The sequence below is a fragment of the Antechinus flavipes genome, chromosome 4 (genome assembly GCF_016432865.1).
Source record: "Antechinus flavipes isolate AdamAnt ecotype Samford, QLD, Australia chromosome 4, AdamAnt_v2, whole genome shotgun sequence".
NCBI lineage: Eukaryota > Metazoa > Chordata > Mammalia > Dasyuromorphia > Dasyuridae > Antechinus > Antechinus flavipes.
Window position 1 is genome coordinate 113,016,686 of NC_067401.1, and position 22,194 is coordinate 113,038,879.

General features: G+C 37.5%; 1 protein-coding gene across 3 annotated transcripts in view; it reads right to left on the reverse strand.

Moving 5' to 3' along the window:
• Positions 1-615: 615 nt before the first annotated feature.
• The window catches only part of LORICRIN (loricrin cornified envelope precursor protein), a 74,495-nt gene continuing 52,916 nt past the window's right edge, over positions 616-22,194 (reverse strand). The window contains exons 1-3 of one of the 3 annotated variants that reach the window (XM_051994045.1): positions 4,165-4,325; positions 2,041-2,192; positions 616-1,962 (exon numbers count right to left, since the gene is read on the reverse strand). In XM_051994045.1, coding sequence (XP_051850005.1) covers positions 923-1,962; positions 2,041-2,167 — 1,167 coding nt within the window. In that variant the 5' untranslated portion in view covers positions 2,168-2,192; positions 4,165-4,325 and the 3' untranslated portion in view covers positions 616-922. Of the gene's footprint in view, positions 2,193-4,164; positions 4,329-22,194 lie in introns of those variants that run through there. The other 2 variants (XM_051994042.1, XM_051994044.1) reach the window with 2 other exon arrangements.

Consider the following 22,194-nt stretch of genomic DNA (forward strand, 5'->3'; position numbering starts at 1 on the left):
ACATTCTTCAGTGAAACTGATCATAGACTTCCTAAGTTTGCAGGGTTGAGAGATCAGGCCACACTATCATCCCCTACAATGTTCTACTATCCCAGAGTTACAGTGAACCTGACAACCTATGAGTCCTTCCCTCATCAGTCCTTACAGGATTGTACACTGCCCCCATATCCTTATCTTTAAGTTCCTGTTTTAATGTCCTTTACATAAAGACATCATAGTGAATAAAACTTGGATGACTCTGCATTTCATTTGAGATGCTTCCTCTGGGTTGGCCAGATCACTTACTTAGCTTCTCTTACTGACTCGACTAGAAGGTTGTCTTTGAATCAAGAGCCTGGGAGTATCTGACTTCTAGTTTTTGTTTTTTTCCCCCCCTCGAAGCTGGAGTTTCTTCCACCAAAAGATTTATCCTTTTCCAGGGAAAGATTTAATTATGAGCAACATTCCTATCCATTAAAAAAATTATGTGGATTTCTCATAGGTGAATGTGAAAATGTAGAATATCCTCACTTCTTTTCCACCTTCACCCCCATTTCTGGCTGCACTTTTCCCCAAGTCCCACCTCCCAAAAGAACAGAAGAACCTGATATAGAAAGACTGCTTTAGACACAGAAATTCTCATGAATTGCAAGTTTATTAGCTTAAGGCAAAATAAGAAGATGGTACAGAAACTAGGTTGAAAGGTCTGTGTATGGGATGATGACATTTCCCAGTCCGGTTAAATATCCCGGAAAATAAGACACAGGTGTTGGAACTGCCATTGAGGTTAAAGGGCAGCTGAAAGGAGACCCTTCCTTTTAGAGACTGGGGAAGAATTTAAGGCATTTGCAAATTTTAAGGCAATATCATGAGAACTGTAAACCTTTAGGCTACAGCAAGAGCAAACTTTGTGCTCATTCCTCTGGGTGCTGAGCAGGATGGTTTACTTGCTGGATGGCCAGCAAGGTGCCTGCTTCTGCTGGGTCTGGTGGGCCACGGGCACTCCCTTGCCACCCCCGGAGGAGCCACCGCCGCTGCCCCCGGAAGAGCCACCCCCGCATCCAGAGGAGCCGCCGCCGCCGCCGCTGGGGTAGCCGCAGCCACCACCGCTGGAACCACCGCCGGAGCCACCGCCACAGCCAGAGGAGCCGCCGCTGGGGTAGCCGCAGCCACCACCGCTGGAACCACCGCTGGAGCCGCCGCCGCAGCCAGAGGAGCCGCCGCCGCAGCCAGAAGAGCCGCCGCCGCCGCTGGGGTAGCCGCAGCCACCACCGCTGGAGCCACCGCTGGAGCCGCCGCCGCAGCCGGAGGAGGAGCCGCCGCCACCGTAGCCGCCGCCCCCGCAGCCGGAGGAGCCCCCGTATGAGCCCCCTCCGCTGCTCTGCTGGGATGGAGCTTGGACGCACTGCTGAGAAGAGTAGCCGCCGCCGCTGGAGCCGCCGCCGGAGCCGCCGCCGCTGGAGCCGCCGCCGCCGCAGTAGTAGCCACCGCCAGAGCCGCCGCCTGAGCCGCCTCCGCAGCTGGAGCCGCCGCTAGAACCGCCCCCGGAACCGCCTCCGCAGCTGGAGCCTCCACCGGAGTATCCGCCTCCGCAGCTGGAGCCTCCACCGGAGTATCCGCCTCCGCAGCTGGAGCCTCCACCGGAGTATCCGCCTCCGCAGCTGGAGCCACCCCCGCCGCCTCCAGAGTAGCCTCCGCCGCAGCTAGAGCCGCCTCCTGAGTAGCCTCCACCGCAGCCGGAGCCGCCGGAGCCGCCGGAGCCGCCGCCGCCGCCACCGCCGCCGCTGGTTCCGCAGTATTTCTGTTGGCTGGGATAGTAGGAGGAGCCACCACCGGAGCCGCCACCGGAGCCGCCACCGCAGCCGGAGGAGCCTCCACCACCGCTGGAACCACCACCGCTGGAGTAACAGCCGCTGCCGCCGCTGCCGCCGCCGCCACCGCCGCTGGAGTAGCAGTAGCCGCCGCTGCCACCACCGCTGCTACCTCCACCACAGCCGGATCCGCCGCCACCTGAACCACCTCCGCTGGAGTAGCAGTAGCCGCCGCCGCCGCCGCTGCCACCACCGCTGCTACCCCCACCGCAACCGGATCCGCCGCCCCCTGAGCCGCCGCCGCCGCCGCCGCCACCGGAGACCTTCACACATCCTACTGGGGGCTGGGGTGTGGGCTGGGTCTTCTGGTAAGACATCTTTTAAGTAGCAAGGGATGAAGAGCTTGGAAAGAAAAGAGAAACAATTAGACCTGAGAATCCTCTTGTCTGGACTGAGAATTCAAGCTGAAGGGGAGTCTTGGTTTGAACGCAACTAATTGGGGTTTCTCAGAAAACACGTTGGCCTCTAAACAAGTGTAATAAGATGTTATCCCAAATCTTGCCCAGCAATTCCACCCAGACCACCAAAGTGAGGTTTTCTGGAAAGTTTTGCTTTTTTCAGGAGTCAATGTGATCATTTAATAAGGTCATAGGATTATAGCTGGAAGAGATTTAGAGAAATAGTGTGAGGAAAAGGTGAGGAAATCAAGGTTCAGAGTGCTTTGTCCAGAATCACACAGGTAGCTGAGATTTCGTGCTGGTTTTGTTTTTGTTTGTGTTTGTTTTGTGTGTGTCTCCAAATTCAGAACTCTTTCCACCACAGATGATAATACAACTAACCTACTATGAAAATAATATATATAAAGCACTTGGTTTGCATTCATTTCATTGGAGCCTCAAAACAACCCTGTAAGGTAGAAACTACAAGCATGATTATCTCTGTTTTACAGATGAGGAAGCTGAGGCATAGAGTTTGTGATCTACTCCTATCCACACACAAATCTTAATAGAGGTAGAATTTGAATCTATCATCCTTACTTCAATTTCCACACTCTTTATAATAGACCACATTGCTTGGGATAGCATAGATTTTGGACCTAGAATCTTGTAGATGATTTGAGATTGAGAAAGTTAGAAAGCAAGTATCAGAAGAAGTTGGTTCTATTGTAGTTCCACTTAGAGATAGAGTTGACCTCAGTGACTTTGGCTTCCCCAATTCCATTCAGCCTCAAAATTTTTGGACCTCTGTCCATAAATTCAATTTTAATCAATTCATCAGACATTTATTAAACATCTGCCAAATGCAAGATACCATTCCAAATGATGAAGAGAAAAAAACTGAAGCCCAAACTATAAGCTTCCACTCAGGAAGCTTACATTTTACCGTATTAGGGGAAGATCCAACATGTTTACAATGAAGTCAACATAAAGCATATATAAACTGATATAAAATAATTTTAAGAGAAAAAAGCATTAATTAGGAAGGAGCATCACAGAAGGCCTCCTGTGAGTGCTGGTACTTCAGCCATGCTTTGGAAGAGAGATTCTAACTTCTACATGATTGGCTGAAATCCACACTGGGTGTACTGTAATCTGTTTCTCTACGCCCGAAATGAAAGGGAAGACTCCTAGTCCACTTTTGTCTATGAATATAGCTTCAGGTAGCTCATTTCACTGTAGATATAGAAATCCTGATACACCCACAAACTCTCCTTCCTCAACTAACCAGTTTCTAAGGAGATGCTGAGCACCTACTCTATGCTCAGCACTCTGAGGTTTTAAGAGAGTTGTAGCCCTTGTCTTTGAAGATATACTCTTTGAGATTAAAAAATGAGAGGCAGCTTCAAGATGAGCCTCTCCTTCAGGGAGGACCATAACCAGAGCATTATACATCTGGAAGGGACCTTAGCTATCCTCTAGTTCAAAAGAAACTGAAAAATAAAATTGTCCAAGGTTACAAAGTTCCTAAGTGTCAGAGCCAAGACAAGAGCTGGGATACTGATAAAGCCTAGTGCTCTTTCTACTTAATACCTTCTGGAGGCATTTGGGGATGCTCAGATCCCAGCTCTATTGCAAGCATTGACAGATGTATCCTCTAACCTTTTCAGAGGAGACATCAATGCCAAATCTTTTCCCCCTTCTCTTCCCCCTGCAAATTTTCTTAAATATCTCTTCTCCCCCTCAAAAAGCAAATCTATAGTTACGGAGTTGTAGAATCTGGCAACACAAAGACTGAACAGGTTCTGACTCCTGACAAAGCCTGAAGAATCTCTGACCCTGTCTAGCTACCATAAATTGAGGCAGAAGCCAAAAAGACTAAAACTGATGAAGCCCCTAGAGGAGACAAATCAGCCAAGCCCAAGGCTCTCACTTACCTGGTTCACCAGGAGGGATAAGCAAGAAGAGAAGCTAGCTGAGATGAGTGAAGAACACTTGGTTCCAGAGGCTTTTATACTGTGCCTGATTCCTCATTTGCATTTGTGAGCCAATCCTTATGTGATTTTTCTTGCTATGGGGCTCCACCTCCCCCTCAATGAAGGCACAGGGTGGACCACTTGAGATTCTTGAAATGCACAACCTAACAGGTGACTTAGTCCCATCCCTGATGTAATGGTGTCAATAAGGACTAACATGGGTGGATGGCTGACATTGTTTCTGAAAGATCTGGCAAGGAACGAATGGCATGAGGAGCTTGCTAGACTATTGGCCCAAGATTCTTAGTTTTTGGGCTTTGATAGCATCACAGAGGTCAAAGAGGTGACCTGGCCTGGGAGGCAGGAGACTCAAGTACAAGTCCTAGCTATGCCATTACTTGCTATGTGACGCTGGGAAAGTAACTTATCTTAAATGTTCATTTTTCTTATTTGTAAAGTATAAAAGTGAAAAAGTGTAAAGTTATAAAAAAATCTTCAAGATTTCATCTAGTTCTGACATTTTATAATTTCCTTCCTTTCTCTCCTTCCTCCCCCATCTCACACTAGCAGGACTTGAAGATCCTTTATTTGTCAGGATTGGTCCAATCATTGCATTGCTTCACAATAATCACTTTGGAAGAAAGTCTGTTTTATTTTTTCTTTCTTTCTTTCTTTCTTTCTTTCTTTCTTTCTTTCTTTCTTTCTTTCTTTCTTTCTTTCTTTCTTTCTTTCTTTCTTTCTTTCTCTCTCTCTCTCTCTCTCTCTCTCTCTCTCTCTCTCTCTCTCTCTCTCTCTCTCTCTCTCTCTCTTTCTCTCAGTGATTGTTCCACAGTCACATTACCTTATTTCTCTATCTAGATTGGAAGCTCTTTATAATAAGGAAAGGGATTGGGTCTTTTCTGGGTTTGTATTTCATTCTACACTCAGTACAGTATTTTTTATGAAGTGTGTACTCAATCAATGATGTGGACTGGCTGAAGTTAGGAAGTTACACCAGCCATGGCCTTGATTTATTCCTGAGGACAATTTATCTCTCAGGAAGTAGAGGACTATATCCTTCCATTTACCTTGCATGCTTCTTTCATCGCTAATTCCCATTTTTAGTAATAATAATGATATTGATTACCAAAATTAGCACTAATTTCTAAATAGAAATTAGGGCTTTAAAGTTTGAAAAAAAAACCCTATTATCTTGACTCTAATAATCATCTTGTGAAGTAGATATTATAGCTCTCATTTTCATTTTTAAAGATGCAGAAATGCCTCAGTTGCCTCCATTTCAACCCATAAGATCACTTTCATGACTTGTCATGGATCACATAATTAATGTGTTTCAGAAGGAGATGAACAAAGGTAATACTGTGAGGTAGGGAGTGCAAATGCTTTCCCCATTTTACAAGAGACAAAACTGAGGTTTGAAAAGTGAAGTGGCTTGTCAGTAGTCAGATTTAGTAAATGTAAAGACCAGAACTTGAATACAAATCTTGTTCAATTCTAGCACTCTTCCCAGGGCACCACATTGTCTCTTGACTCAAGGTTCAGGCTGTGGGCTTCATTCTATTGTGGACCAGTTAACTTTGCTTTCCTAAGACCATCTTCTATGTTTAGAATCCCAGCTATCTAATTGGTGTTATGGTCTTTTAGGACCACCAGAATTCTAACTTTGGCCAGATGTAGCAAATACTTGCCCTTAGTCAGAGGAGAACCAGAGATATATGTGGCATGACTCAGAGAAAAACAATGTACTCTACTAGAAAAACAAATCAAACCATCCATTAATCCATTTATTTATTCACTCAAGAAACATTTAAACATGTATGTAGAACACTGTGCAATGGAATGAGGGAAATAAAAAAGTGTAGATAAAATATAGTTATTCTATTAAGAGGGAATATAACACAAATGTGGACTACTCTGGTATATGATAATAATTAAGAGCATTGGTCACTGTAGAACAAATCCAAATCCCAGTACAAGGGGGAAAATCTATTCTCGGGGTTCAAGGAAAGGCTTCTTGGACAAGGTGGAATTTGAAATGGGTATGTAAAATTGGTAGGAATTTAACAGGTGACATCTATGTCCTTGATAGTAGCATTATAACACCAACCAAGTTTGTGAAAAAACAAACCCATGTTGATGTTTTCTTTTCTTTTTCTTTTTTTTTTTATTTACCACAGAAACTGGATTGTTATTGGTAACCTAGATATTTGAGACATCATATTTTAACTCTGTTCCACCCAGTAACATGTTGAAATGACAATTGTAATCGTCTATAGTATACATTGTCTCTTAATTAAGGTGCAGTTTTTAATGACCCAAATCCTGATTAGTAGAGACTAGAAACTTGTGACACCCTAGTTTTGTAAAGGATGTGAGACTGAAGAAACTCAGGAAACACAGGGAATTCTCTTGAAAGAAGGCTCCCTCAAAATTGGGAGAAAAAATGGTTTGAGGACTCTGATCTGTTCTATTGTGAAGAGAGATTTGGAGGATAAATTCCCTTATGGTTGATCAATTAAGACACGGAATCATTTGCTGTGGAGGAGCCAGGTTTCTTAACTTCCTTGAGGGAAGTAGTGGTATAATGGTGGTAGAGAACTGAACTAATTTAGTGTTAAGAGCCTTGGATTGATTTTCAGAGAAATTGGGTTTGATCCTGACTCTGTCACTGTGTAATCTATGTGTGACCTTAAACAAATCACTTTATCTTTTAAAACATTATTGATTTTATTCTTAATTTGTGGAAAAAAACCAAGCATTTCCATAAGATGTGAAACTGCAAATCTGTTATATACAACTTGCTATTTCTTTTAAATATATAATAAAGTTATCATATTTCTTTCTTTTTCTTTTTTTCCTGCCTTCCCCTTCCCTTGTCCAAGAGATGACTACCCTTAGATACTATGTATGTATATATATGCACATATATATACATATATATATGTAAACTTATAAAAATGATAGGATTGGAGTAGTCAGATGGCTCTCTCTCTCTCTCTCTCTCTCTCTCTCTCTCTCTCTCTCTCTCTCTCTCACACACACACACACACACACACACACACACACACACAATCCACCTCACAGCCAGTAGGATTTGAATTCAATTAAAATATAAATAAAAATACAATAAAACATAGATAATGTTAATTTGTTGGTTTTCTAAGTCAATATACATCCACAAGAATGTTTTTCTTTAAAACTGACACCAATGAACTAGATAACCTTGAATCCCCATATTGCATTAAAAGGATTCGGCATGACTTTATTTTATTTTATTTTGTTTTCAATACAGCAATAAAATAAATGTTAATTGACCTATATGTGTAAAAATGTTTGTAGCAGTTCTTTTTGTGATGGCAAAGAATTGGAAAATGAATAGATGCCCATAAATTGGGGAATGGCTAAATAAATTATTATTATTGTTCCATAAAAATGATGAAAAATTTGATTTTAGAAAGGCCTGGAAAGATGTACACAAACTGATGCTGAGCGAAACAAGTAGAACCAGGAATATATTGTAACAGCAAGATTGTGTGATGATCTGCTACGAAAGACTTGGTTTTTCTCAGTGGTTCACTGATCCAAGGCAATCCCAAACTTTGGATTGAAACACCATCTACATCCAGAGAGAGAATTATGGAGAATGAATGTAAATCAACACATGCTGATTTTTCTCTCCCAACATGATTCATAAAGAAATGTGTATTTTAAAAAAGAAAATAATGTTAAAAATAAATGATAAAATTGAAAAAAAAGTTAATTGGGCATTTTTTTATGTACCAGGAATTCTGCTAAGTGCAAGGAATATCTATACAAAAGTGCCACAGTCCTTAACTTTAAGGCATACATTCTACATAGGTGAAAGATCTAGTTTCAAATCCATTTTTTGATGACTTATTATCTGTGTAACTCTGGGAAAATCATTTAACTTATCTATGCTTCCATTTTATAATCTGTAGAAGAAGGGAGTTGGAAAGTCCCTTCCAGATTTAAATCCATGATTATATATATGTATATACATATATATATATGTATATACATATGTCCAATTGCCACATATGACTATACTTTCTTTAGGTATAGGATATAGGCTATCACTAATAATTCCTTTTATAATTGTCAGGGTGGCACAGTGCAGAGTCTTTAGAACTTTATCTACTCTCTTTTCACCAGAGAAATTTTTATGTGATTTTGGGTATATAGATATATAAAATAGAATACAAAATAAAATACAAAGAAAACATTTACTGATAATATATGATAAAGAAATGTATTCTAAAATATTCTTTGATATAACGTAATTTTACTATTTATAAAGGATGAAAGCAAATTTACATACTAATGATTTGTTTATCTTATTTTTTCATAAAGAATTAAATCTTGGTTGAATATTTGATATCTTCTACTGTCAAAGTTTTTGTGACCTCCACATTTATGTGACCCCAGATGTGCTTACAACCTACAGTTTAAGAAGTTTTGGTACAGTGGAAAATACAGGAGTTTTTGTTCAAATCTCATCTTGGACACAATATATTTATCACTGCACTGCACCTGTGCATTCCCCCTACCTGATTGAGACAGACCTTTCCTGAAATTCTTCCAAAATATCTTCTGCTGGAAATTTGTTACACTCCAAATATCTGTGGGTTCTATCACTCTAGAATGCATTCAGATGCTTGATCTGATGTTTATCTGAGGGAAGCCAGAAAGAGTTCAGACAAAGACCTGTCTATTCTCCGCTATCTTGATTCTGCTTCCAAGGGATCTTGTTGGGAGAGATGCATCCTGAAACTACAAATTGACCTGATGAGTAAATGATGCTCATGCATCATGAGAGATCTTAAGCTTATAAAACCAGAGATTTAGAACCAGAAGAGGTTATGAGGTCATACAAAGGTAGTCTTAGATCTGGAAGGGACCATTTAGTCCAACTCTCTTTATTTTACCAAGGAGAAAATAGAGAGAGATAAGGTTCAAGGTCAGGAAGTAAATGGCATAGTTAGACTTTGAACCCAGACCCTCTGACTGAAAACTTGGTGATCTTGTCACTCTATACTTCACTACATCACACCACTTCTTTAGTCAACCTTCCCATTTCAAAATAAGAAAATGCAGGTTTGTATAAGCTTAAGTGACTTTCCCAAAGTTACATGGTGAAAAAGTGGCAAAGCTGGGATTTGAACTCAGGTCATCTGACTCCAAATCAAAGTTCTTTGAATTGATTATATTACATACATTATATTATATTTAATATATTAATTAAATAATTAAAATTAATTTTTAAATTAAAATTACATAAACATTAAGGCCAATTTTCCTCCATTCCCAGATCTTTTCTCTGGAACTCTTTGGGATCTATCATGAGTTTCTTTAGAATCCATTCACTCTTAGGGATCATCCTCTTCCAGGATAGAGATGAAAAAGAGACTATGATTTGTCCAAAGTGATAAATAAATCTTTAGGAGGAAACCAAGCTCTGATTCAGGATACAGAATTGGGAGCTGTTCTTCCTGTTTCCCAGATCATCTGATGGGTCATATCCTCTTAGCATAAACTTTTCTTCAGGATCTTAGGGTTGGGAAAGGAAAAAGTTTAAAAAATTAGCTTTTGTAGCTGCTAAGCACTGAAATAATAGTTCCACCCCTCTCCCCATCATGTGCTGTGCTGAATAGGGGTGTGAGGGAAAGGAATTTTTTGGGAAAGGAAGAGACATGTTTGCCATTCTTGAAGAGTTCGTAGTCTAATGGAAAGACAGCTTCTGCCTTTATCTAGCTACTAGTGTGATGACAGGAGACACAGTTTCTCACCCTGGGATCCCCTAGTTTAAGGAGGAGACACAGCTTCTGTATTTAGGAAGCTTTAAGTCTAACAGAGGAGACATTCTCTTCTCTCATTGAAACCCCAGTCTGATGGGAAGATGCAATGTCTTAGAAAGCCTCTAGTCTTCTAGGGGGAAGATGGCTTCTGCCCTTAGCTGGCTCCAGTCTGAAAGAACAACAATAGAATAGTTCCTGATTTTGAAAACCTTCTCTTCTTTTAATAGTATTTTATTTTTTTCCAATCATATGTAAAGATAAGTTTTCAACATTCACTTTTACAAGATTTTGATTTCCAATTTTTTTCTCTCTCCCTTCTTCCCTTCTCCCCTCCCCAAGACAGCAAGCAATCTGATATAGGTTGTTTATGTACAATCACATTAAACATATTTTCACATTAGTCATGTGAAAAAGGAGTCAGAATAAAAGGGAAAAACCACAAGAAAGAAAATAAATTAAAAAGTAAAAATTGTATGTTTTGAGTTGCATTCAGAGTCTATTGTTTTTTCTATATATATGGATAGGATTTTCCATCATGAGTCTTTCGGAATTGTCTTAGATGATTGTATTGCTGAGAAGAGCTAAGTCTATCAAAATTGATCATAGCACAATGTTTCTGTTACTATGTACAATGTTCTCCTGATTTTTCTACTTTACTCAACATCAGTTCATGTAAGTCTTTCCGGGTTTTCCTGAAATTTGTCTGCTCATTATTTTTTATAGAACAAATACTATTCCATTACATTCATATACTATAATTTAAAAAAACCATTAGTCTTTATATTTTCTTTTTTTTCCTTAATAACATTGCATTTTTTCCCCAAATACATGTGAAGAGAGTTTTCAACATTCATATTTGTAAGACTTTGTGTTGCAATTTTTCTCCCTCCCTTCTTTCCCTTCTTCCTCCCCATGACAGCAAACATTTTGATACAGGTTGAATATGTGCAAACCTTTTACTACACATATTTTTATGTTTGTCATGTTGTTCAAGAAAAGTCAGACCAAAAGGGAAAAACCCACGAGAAAGGAAAAGCATATAATCAAATAAAAAAAGATGAAATTATTATACTTCAATTCGCATTCAATCTCCATAGTTCTCTATCTGAATGCAGATGGCATTTTCCATCTCAAATCTATTGGAATTGTCTTGAATTGCTGCATTGCTAAGAAGACCATCACAATTGATCATCAACTAATCTTGCTATTACTGTATACAATGTTCTTTTCATTCTAGTCACTTCATTCAGCATTGGGAGAAACATGTGGTCTTAAAGGAGAGAGACAACTCATTTATTTGAGTTCCCAGTCTTATGGGCTAAAAGGTTCTTGTTTTTGGGAAATTTCCAATCTGCTGGGAGGGGGATGTGAGTTGTGTGCACACAGAACCTACCCTCAGGGACTTCACATTTTGAGAAAAAGGATACACAGACTCTGTCTTTAGTGGGCCTCCAATGTTATGGAGGAAATATGGTTTCTGTTCTCTGAGACTCCCAGTTTTTTTTAATAGTACAGGCAGTCTCTAAGATTCAAGAAGCACCCAGTCCATATCCTTGGTGAATGCTTGGTGTGATAGGAAGATCTATAAGCTTGTTTTCAGTAAATTTATAGTCTTATAGAACTTCTCTTCCGGAAGTCCCTAATCAGTTGGAGGAAGAATTAGTTTTGCCTTCTAGGAGCCATGAATACTATAGCAGAAGGCATTGTATTTGCTTTTAGGTGCTCTCATTCTGATAGGAAGAACAGCTGCTATCTTAAGGGAATCCCTTGGTCTTATGAGTCATACTTAGTCCTTGAGTCTTATGGAGGAAACACAGGCTTTGGAAAGCCTAAATCTAGTCATAAAAAATAAGTTTGGTTTGCTTCCAATACTGTATATTTGGGTTGCACATAGCCCTATGTCTGAGTTAGTTTTTTCTTTCAGTTTTCCTCCAGTTCATCCCTTCCCTCCATCATCCCTTCTTTTTCAGGCTACTTTTATGCTATTGGGGTTGTTCTTGAATTATCATGGGAATATCTTGGTATATAGATGAGAACAATTTTGGAGAAAAGAAGTTATATTTTGGGATCAGTTTTGCTGTTGTCTCAGGAAATCTTGGATTCATATGTGGACTCAAATAACTAGGGGAGGGGGAGACCTTCCAGGTCATCTAATTCAACCTCCTCCTTTGAAGGCACTGAGACTCAGAGATGTTAAATGACTTGCCCAGTTTTTCCACATCTAATTAATGATAGGACCATATAGACTTTCAGGGTCTTTCTTATCCACCAGATCTTGTACCACCACTAGCAATTTACCTTCTATTCCTACTTTCCCCTTTGAAGTCCTTTGAGAATAAAAACCCATAGACATTTATGCAGAGCAGCATAAATGGTAGTCAGGAGAAACTGAATTTGAAAATGAGTTCAAAGTTTACTAGCTGTGGGATTATAGTTGGGGTGATTGAAAAGAGAATGAGCATTTTTAAGCATCTACTATGTGTCAGGCATTATGCCAAGTGCTTTACAAATACAATCTCATTTGATTCTTGCAATAATCTTGTGATGTAAGTACTATTAATATCCCTATTGTACAGCTGAGGAAACTGAGACAAACATACAAGCTTTCTGAGAAGGGATTAGAACTTTTTCTGACTCCAAGCTTAATGTTCTATCCAGTATACCACTCAGCTGTCTCCAGGAAGTAGAGTTAACCTCCCCAGGCTTCAGTTTCCTCATTTATAAAGTGGAGATGATAATACTTATACCACCTACTATGAGAAAAAGATTTTGTAATCCTTAAAATATTTAAATGTGAATTATTTTTTCCCATTTGGTTTCACTGAGAATCTCAAAGATTTTTCTTGCTTTCTCATGGTGAGAGGAGAAAGAGGGAGAGATAGGAAGAACATTCAGATGTAAAAATAAAATAAAATTTAATTTAAAAGTGAAATAGTACTATATCTTCCCTTTCCCTTTCCAGAGGGAGTATAGGGAGGACTTGTTGATCTTTGGTTTGGATTCTCTTTCCAGATAACCAACTAGGTAAGATTTTGGTGGTTCAAAAACAACACAAGAATAAAAATAACTTGTGCAGTTGTACAAAAGTCTTTCCTTACAGTAACAACCCCATGAAATGGGTAGTGAAGCTATTATTCTCCCCCCCCCCATTTTATAGATGTTTGGGACAAAAAGACCTACCCAAATTGACTACTACAGAGATCACTCATAGAAAGCAAAATTATTTATTAGAATCTCAAGAAGCGGACCCCATCCTGGTCGGCGAGCAAAATTTCACAGCAGGATAGGGCCAGAACCTTGAAAATGCTTACAGCTTTTATACATTTCAGACAAAGAACCTCCAAAATCCCACCCTCTATATGTTGTGATTGGTTCCATAAATCTACTGTTCTCCTAGTTGGTCAGTGGAATGTAGTAGACAAGATGATATACAGCTTCTTCAGCCACGTAGTCCAGGACTTATCTAAAATCATTTGACTTCAGAGAAGCAGAAACTGAGGCCTATAAGGCTTGATCTACTTTAGAATCTGTAAGTTCTTCACCTTTTCCCACACATAGATGAGAAATCGAAGCTCAGACAGGTGACCTGTTTAAGGTTATATAGGATATACTGTTGACCTGAACTCAAGTCTTTTGCTTCTAAATACCTAAGGGAGTGTCCTGTCTGGAGTCACTGTCGTAAAAAGAAAATTAATCATATTTCCAAAGAGGCAGCCTGCTGTAGGCCAGAAATTACTAGTTTGGGAGTCAGAAGGATCAAGTCCTAGTGTAGCTCTAGCTGTCACTAACATTAAGTAACTTCATCTTTTCAGTCTTAGAATCTTAGAATCATCTTATGTTATTAGCATTTGAACTCCAGCATTTGTTATTGTTGTTGTTGAGTCATTTAAATTTTATCTAATTCTCCATGATCCCTTTTAGGATTTTCTTGGCAAAGATACTAGAGTGGTTTGCCATTTCCTTCTTCAATTCATTTTACAGGTGAGGAAACTGAAGCAAACCAGATTAAGTGATTTGTCCAAAGTCACATAGCTAGTAGTAATTCTGAAGTCAAATTTGAATTTAGGTCCTCCTGAGCACCAAGGCTGTTGTTCTGTCTATTATGCTGCCTAGTTGCCATCATCTAGCAAGACCAAGGATACTGAAGCTAAAGAGGTCCAGTGACTCTCTTATCAAACAATGAGTTAGATGCAGCTCTGGGATTAGTCAAATCAAGTGAGCAAGTACCTAAGATCTGTCAGGCTTTAGGGATATAAAAGCAAAAACAGACTCTTGGTCTCAAGGAGACCACATGCAAACAATTCGATACATACAAAATATATATGCAAGATAAATTGGGACTAATACCAGAGAGAAGGAACCCAGCATTCCTTATTCCTTGTATGTTATGCTTTTTGTGATCAAATATCTGTTAGGTGCCATCAGATGCTGTCTGCTGTATGATTAGAAAATGAAGTAAACATACAAACCTTACCTTCAGGGTATTTACTAATTTAGTTGGAGAGGCTATATGCAGAGGCACTTGTGGGGGAAAAAAGACTTTGGAACAATTCAATAGAAATTAATTCAACAAACATTTATTAAGCACTTTTTATCTGAAAGACGAATTCAGTGCTAGGGGATATAAAAAGAAAAATAAAAGTCCTTGCCCTCAGAGATGCTACATTCTACTTGAGGCTGAGGAGAGATACTGTGTGTCCACAAATAAGTAAACACAATGAATATACAAAGTAATTATCAAGAAAATGTATGAGGTGGGCACTTCTGGGGGCGGAGCCAAGATGGCGGAGAAGACACACATTTCTTTCTGATCTTCTATAACACTCAGATCAATTACCAAATCCAGTCTCTGATTTAGCTCTGGATCAGCAGAATCCACGAATATTGGGAGTGCAACAACAGCAGAAGATAATTTTAAAGATTGCCAGAAAAGGTCTCTTTTAATCTGAAACAGAGGGAGGCAGTCAAACGCAAGCAGGCTGGGCACAGATGCCACACCAGTGCAGACATGCAGGCCCAGGGTAGTGAAGACTCTGTGGGGTGGTGCAGACTCCCTGAAGACTGTGATTGAAAAAAAAGCCTAAACACTATTTTTCAGGAAATCACCAAAGAGAACTGCCTGGATGTCATAGAATCAGAAGGTAAAACAACAATTGAAAGAATTCACTGAACACCTCCTGAAAGATACCCCAAAATTAAAACTCCAAGGAATATCGTGACTAAATTTCAGAACTATCAGACCAAGGCAAAAATATTACAAACAGCCAGAAAGAAACAATTCAAATACTGTGGAGCCACAATAAGGATTACCCAGGACCTAGCAGCTTCTACTTTATTTTTTTAATTTCTTTTTTATTATATTATAGCTTTTTATTTACAAGTTATATGCATAGGTATTTTTCAGCATTGACAATTGCCAAACCTTTTGTTCCAACTTTTCCCCTCCTTCCCCCCAACCTTTCTCCCAGATGGCAGTTGACCAATATATGTTAAATATGTAGAAGTATAAGCTAAATACAATATATCTATACATGTCCAAACAGTTATTTTGCTGTACAAAAAGAATCGGACTTTGGAATAGTGTACAATTAGCCTGTGAAGGAAATAAAAAATACAGGTGGACAAAAATAGAGGGATTGGGAATTCTATGTATTGGTTCATAGTCATCTCTTATAGTTCTTTCACTGGGTGTAGCTGGTTCAGTTCAATACTGCTTTATTGGAACTGATTTGGTTCATCTCATTGTTGAAGAGAGCTACATCCATCAGAATTGATCATCATATAGTATTGTTGTTGAAGTATATAATGATCTCCTGGTCCTGCTCATTTCCCCCAGCATCAGTTCATGTAAGTCTCTTCAGGCCTTTCTGAAATCATCCTGCTGGTCATTTCTTACAGAACAATTATATTCCATAATATTCACAAACCACAATTTATTCAGCCATTCTCCAATTGATGGGCATCCACTCAGTTTCCAGTTTCTGGCCACTACAAAGAGGGCTGCCACAAACATTCTTGCACATACAGATTCCTTTTCCTTCTTTAAAATCTCTTTGGAATATAAGCCCAATAGTAACTCTGCTGGATCAAAGGGTATGCACAGTTTGATAACTTTTTGTGCAATTTCCAAATTGATCTCCAGAATGGCTGGATGTATTCATAATTCCACCAACAATGTATCAGTGTCCCAGTTTTCCCATATCCCCTCCAACATTCCGCATTATCTTTCCCTGTCATTGTAGTCAATCTGACAGGTGTGTAGTGGTATCTCAAAGTTGTGTTAATTTGCATTTCTCTGATTAATAATGACTTGGAGCATCTTTTCATATGGCTAGAAATAGTTTTTAAAAAATTAGGAATGAAGGACTCTTACAAAATTCCTTTTACGACACAAACATGGTACTGATACTTAAACTAGGTAGGATGAAAACAGAGAAAGAAAATTATGGATCAAACTCTCTAATGAATATTGATGCTAAAATCTTAAATAAAATATTAGCAACTTTATCAGTTTCCTCACCTGTAAAATGAATTGAAGGCTTATCAGAACCTTTGACTGTAAAAATGTTTTCCTAGTTTATTGCTTCCCTCCTAATCTTGTCTGCATTAGTTTTGTTTGCACAAAAACTTTTCAATTTGATATAATCGAAATTTTCTATTTTGTGATCAATAATGATCTCTAGTTCTTCTTTGGTCATAAATTCCTTCCTCTTCCACAGATCTGAGAGGTAAACTATCCTATGTTCCTCTAATTTATTTATAATCTCTTTCTTTATGCCTAGGTCATGAAGCCATTTTGACCTTATCTTGATATACAGTATTAAGTGTGGGTCAATGCCTAGTTTCTGCCATACTAATTTCCAATTTTCCCAGCAATTTTTGTCAAACAGTGAGTTTTTATCCCCAAAGCTGGGGTCTTCAGGTTTGTCAAACACTATATTATTAAAGTTATTGACTGTTTTATCCTTTGAACCTAACCTATTCCACTGATCAACTAATCTATTTCTTAGCCAATACCAAATGGTTTTGGTAACTGCTGCTTTATAATACAATTTTAGATCTGGTACAGCTAGGCCACTTTCATTTGATTTTTTTTCATTAATTCCCTTAAAATTCTTGACCTTTTGTTTTTCCATATAAACTCTGTTCTTATTTTTTCTAGGTCATTAAAATAGCTAAATAAATAGATTAGTTTAGGTAGTATTGTCATCTTTATTATATTTGCTCCCCCTATCCAAGAGCATTTAATATTTTCCCCAATTGGTTAGATCTGACTTTATTTGTGTGGAAAGTGTTTTGTAGTTTTGCTCATATAGTTTCTGATTTTCCCTTGGCAGATTGATTCCTAAATATTTTATACTATCAGTAATTACTTTAAATGGAATTTCTCTTTGTAATTCTAACTGCTGGATTTTGTTAGTGATATATAAGAATGATGATGACTTATGTGTGTTTATTTTGTATCCTGCAACTTTGCTAAAGGTGTGGATTATTTCTAATAGCTTTTTAGTAGAATCTCCAGGGTGCTCTAAGTATACCAGCATATGATCAGCAAAGAGTGATAATTTGGTTTCCTCATTACCTATTCTAATTCCTTTAATCTCTTTCTCAACTCTTATTGCCAAAGCTAGCATTCTAATTCTAATTCTAATATAATATTGAATAGTAATGGTGATAGTGGGGCAACTTCCTCTTTAAAGGATAGAAGGACCTGGAATCTGATATTCTGAAAGGAAGGAATTTGGAATGTAGCCAAGAATAAATTACCCTGCTAAACTGAGCATTTTCTTTCAGGAAAGGAGATGTACATTCAATGCAACAGGTGAATTTCATTTATTTCTGATGAAAAGACCAGAGCTAAACAAAAATTTTGACCTCCAAATATAGAACTCAAGAGAAGCATTAAAAGGTAAAAAGAAAAGAACTTTTGGTAACTGTATTTCTTGTTATGGGTACACATAGAAAGTTCAGGTATAATCTGATTTTACTATTATAATATAAAAAAGAAACTAGAGGTGGAAAGGGGAATGTATCCGGGAGGAGGGGGGAAGGAAAGTGGAGGTAAAATGAGGATAAATTACATCTCAGGAAAGGCAAAGAAAACCTATTATAATTGAGGGAAAGAAGAGAGAGTGATGAACATTATGTAAATCTTACTCTCATCAGACTTGGCTCAAAGAAAGAATATTAGCTATTTGGTTTCACTGAGAAACTTCTCTCATATTAGAGAAAAGTAGGAGGGGGAGAAAGGAAAAGAAAAGGAATAGAAGAGGAAACCAATATTAGGGGAAAGATATAAAAAAGGGGGAGGATCTCTAAAATGGAAGGATTGCTTGAGGCAAGTAGTGCTCATAGGTAAAATATTGAGGAAGAGGGAAAGGGGAAAAGGAATGAAAAAAGTATAATTTGGGGCTAATAAGATGGCAGGAAATACAAAATCAGTAGTTTTAACTGTAATGCCGGAGAAACTGAGGTATGAGAGAGATTAGAGAGTTTTTAAATATTTTATTAATGGGAGAGTATAATTGACTAGACAGGACTCTCGTCTCAAATTATCCAGTCAGACAGAGATAAGTATACTGGGACCAAGGAATCCATGTTGGTCCCAGGGCTGGAGGAGACTGTCATCTCAAAGAATCCAGTGGACAGCATCTAGCATACAGCTGCCAGCCTCCAGCAATGAATGGAGGAAGCCCAACTTCTTAAATACCTTTTCTCTAAACAAAGGAAAGGGTAAGAAGCAGGAAAAACTTCTGTCAGGATAGAGAGGCCATGAATCCTAAAAACCCAGAGACAGGATGTCTGAATACACAGAAATAAAGATATCAGTGAGGTATCTTGGAATATTTTAGAGGGATATTGTAAATTCTTGAGGACAGAAAAGTGTTAAGAACTCTACTCTCTTGTTTATCTTGCTAACAATTTATAACCTTAGAGCAAATAGTCCTCAGTCTTAATGGCCCAGAACAGGGTTTACAATTTAGGGGATTGAGACAGAACAATTAAAGAAACTGAGACAAGGGAAACTCGTACAGGGAAACTGAGTCAGGACAGTTAAAGAGAACTGTGGCATAACAAACTATAAATGTGAATGGGGTGAACTCTTCCATAAAGCATAAGTGGATAGCAGAAGGGATTAAAAGCCAGAATCTTACAATATGTTGTTTACAAGAAACACATTTAAAGCATAGCAATATATACAGAGTAAAGGTAAAAAAGCTGGAGCAAAATCTATTATGCTTCAGGTAAAGTAAAAAAAGCAGCTGTAGCAATCCTTATCTCAGATCAAGCAAAAGCAAAAATTGATCTTAATTAAAAGAGATAATGAAGGAAACTATATCTTACTAATGGGTACCACAGATAATGAAGCAATAACAATATTAAACATATATGCACTAAGTGGTGTAGCATCTAAATTCCTAAAGGAGAAGTTAAGAGAGTTGCAAGAAGAAATGGACAACAAAACTATAATAGTGGGAAATCTCAACCTGGCACTCTCAGAACTAGATAAATCAAACCACAAAATAAATAAGAAAAAAGTTAAAGAGGTAAATAGAATGCTAGAAAAGTTGGGTAAAATAGATCTTTGGAGAAAATTGAATGGAGACAGAAAGGAGTACACTTTCTTTTTGGCAATTCATGGAACCTATATAAAAACTGACAATGTATTAGCACATAAAGACCTCAAAACCAAATGTAGAGAGGCAGAAATAGTAAATGCATTTTTTCAGATCACAATGCAATAAAAATTACATTCAATAAAAGGTCAGGGGAAAATAGACCAAAAAGTAATTGAAAACTAAATAATCTCATTCTAAAGAATGAATGGGTGAAACAGAAAATCATGGACACAATCAATAATTTCATCCAAGAGAATGACAATAATGAGATAACATACCAAAATTTGTGAGATGCAGCCAAAGCTGTAATAAGGGGAAAATTTATATCTTTACATGCTTACTTGCATAAAATAGAGAAAGAAAAGAATGAATTGGGGTTGCAACTAAAAAAGCTGGAAAAAGAACAAATAACCCCCCCCCAATCAAATACCAAATTTGAAATTCTAAAAATAAAAGGAGAGATTAATGAAATTGAAACTAAAAAACTATTGAATTAATAAATAAAACTAAGAATTGGTTTTATGAAAAAACCAACAAAAATGTGGAAAAATTTTTTAGTTAATTTGACTAGAAAAAGGAAAGAGGAAAATCAAATTGTTAGTCTCAAAAATGAAAAGGGAGAACTTTCCATCAATGAAGTGGAAATTAGAACAATAATTAGGAGTTACTTTGCTCAACTTTATGTCAATAAATCTGATAACTTAAGTGAAATGTAAGAATGTCTACAAAAATATAAATTGACCAGATTAACAGAAGAGGAAGTAAATTATTTAAATAGTCCCATCTTAGAAAAAGAAATAGAACAAGCTATTAATTAACTCCCTAAGAAAAAGTCCCTAGGACCAGATGGATTTACATGTGAATTCTATCAAACATTTAAAGAACAATGAATTCCAATACTACATAAACTATTTGAAAAAAATAGGAATGAAGGACTCTTACAAAATTCCTTTTATGACACAAACATGGTACTGATACCTAAACTAGGTAGAATGAAAACAAAGAAAGAAAATTATAGATCAATCTCCCTAATGAATATTGATGCTAAAATCTTAAATAAAATATTAGCAAAGAGATTACCAAAAATCATCCCCAGGATAATACACCCACAACCAAGTAGGATTTATGCCAGGAATGCAAGACTGGTTCAATATTGGGAAAACTATTAGGATAATTGACTATATCAATAACCAAATTAACAAAAACCTTATGATTATCTCAATTGATGCAGAAAAAGTATTTGGTAAAATCTAACACTAGAGAGTACAGGAATAAATGGACTTTTCCTTGAAACAGTCAGTAGCGTCCATTTAAAATCATCAGCAAGCATCATATGTAATGGGGATAAACTGGGACCATTTCCAATAAGATCAGGAGTGAAACAAGGTTGCCCACTATCACCATTATTATTCAATATTGTATTAGAAATGCTAGATTTGACAATAAGAGAAGAAAAATAAATTAAAGAAATTAGAATAGTTAATGGGGAAACCAAATTATCACTCTTAGCAGATGATATGATGGTATACTTAGAGAATCCTAGAGAATCAACTAAAAAACTATTATAAGCAACCCACAACTTTGGCAAAGTTGCAGGATACAAAATGAATTCATACAAATCATTAGCATTTTTATACATCACTATCAAAATCTGACAGCAAGAGATATAAAGAGAAATTCCATTTAAAATAATTGTCGATAGAATAAAATACTTGGGAATCTATCTGCCATGGGAGGGTCAGGAACTATATAAGCAAAACTACAAAACATTTTCCACACAAAGTCAGATCTAAGCAATTGGAAAAATATCAAGTGTTCTTGGATAGGTCGAGTGAATATAATAAATATGACAATACTATCTAACCTAATCTATTTATTTAGTGCTATATCAATCAAACTCCCAAGAAACTATTTTACTGACCTAGAAAAAATAACAACAAAATTCATCTGAAAGAACAAAAAATCAAGAATTTCAAGGGAATTAATAAAAAAAAAGCAAATGAAGGTGTCCTAGCTGTACCAGATACAAAACTATATTATAAAGCAACGGTCATCAAAACCATTTGGTATGGGCTAAGAAATAGAATAGTTATCAGTGGAATAGGTTAGGTTCCCAGAACAAAATAGTCAATGACTATAACAATCTAGTATTTGACAAACTCAAAGACACTAGCTTTGGGGATAAGAATTCACTATTTGACAAAAACTGTTGGGAAAATAACACTAACATTGTATACCAAGATAAGGTTGAAATGGGTTCATGATCTAGACATAAAGAATGAAGATATAAACAAATTAGAAAAACATAGGATAGTTTACTTCTCAGATATGTGAAGGAGGAAGGAATTTGCTGCCAAAGAACTAGAGATCATTACTGATCACAAAATAGATAATTTTGATTATGTTAAGTTAAAAAGTTTTTGGTCAAGCAAAATTAATGCAGAAAATTAATGCAGAACAAGATTAGAATGGAAGCAATAAACTGGGAAAACATTTTTGCATTCAAAAGTTCTGATAAAGGCCTCATTTCTTTTTTTTTTTAATAACTTTTTATT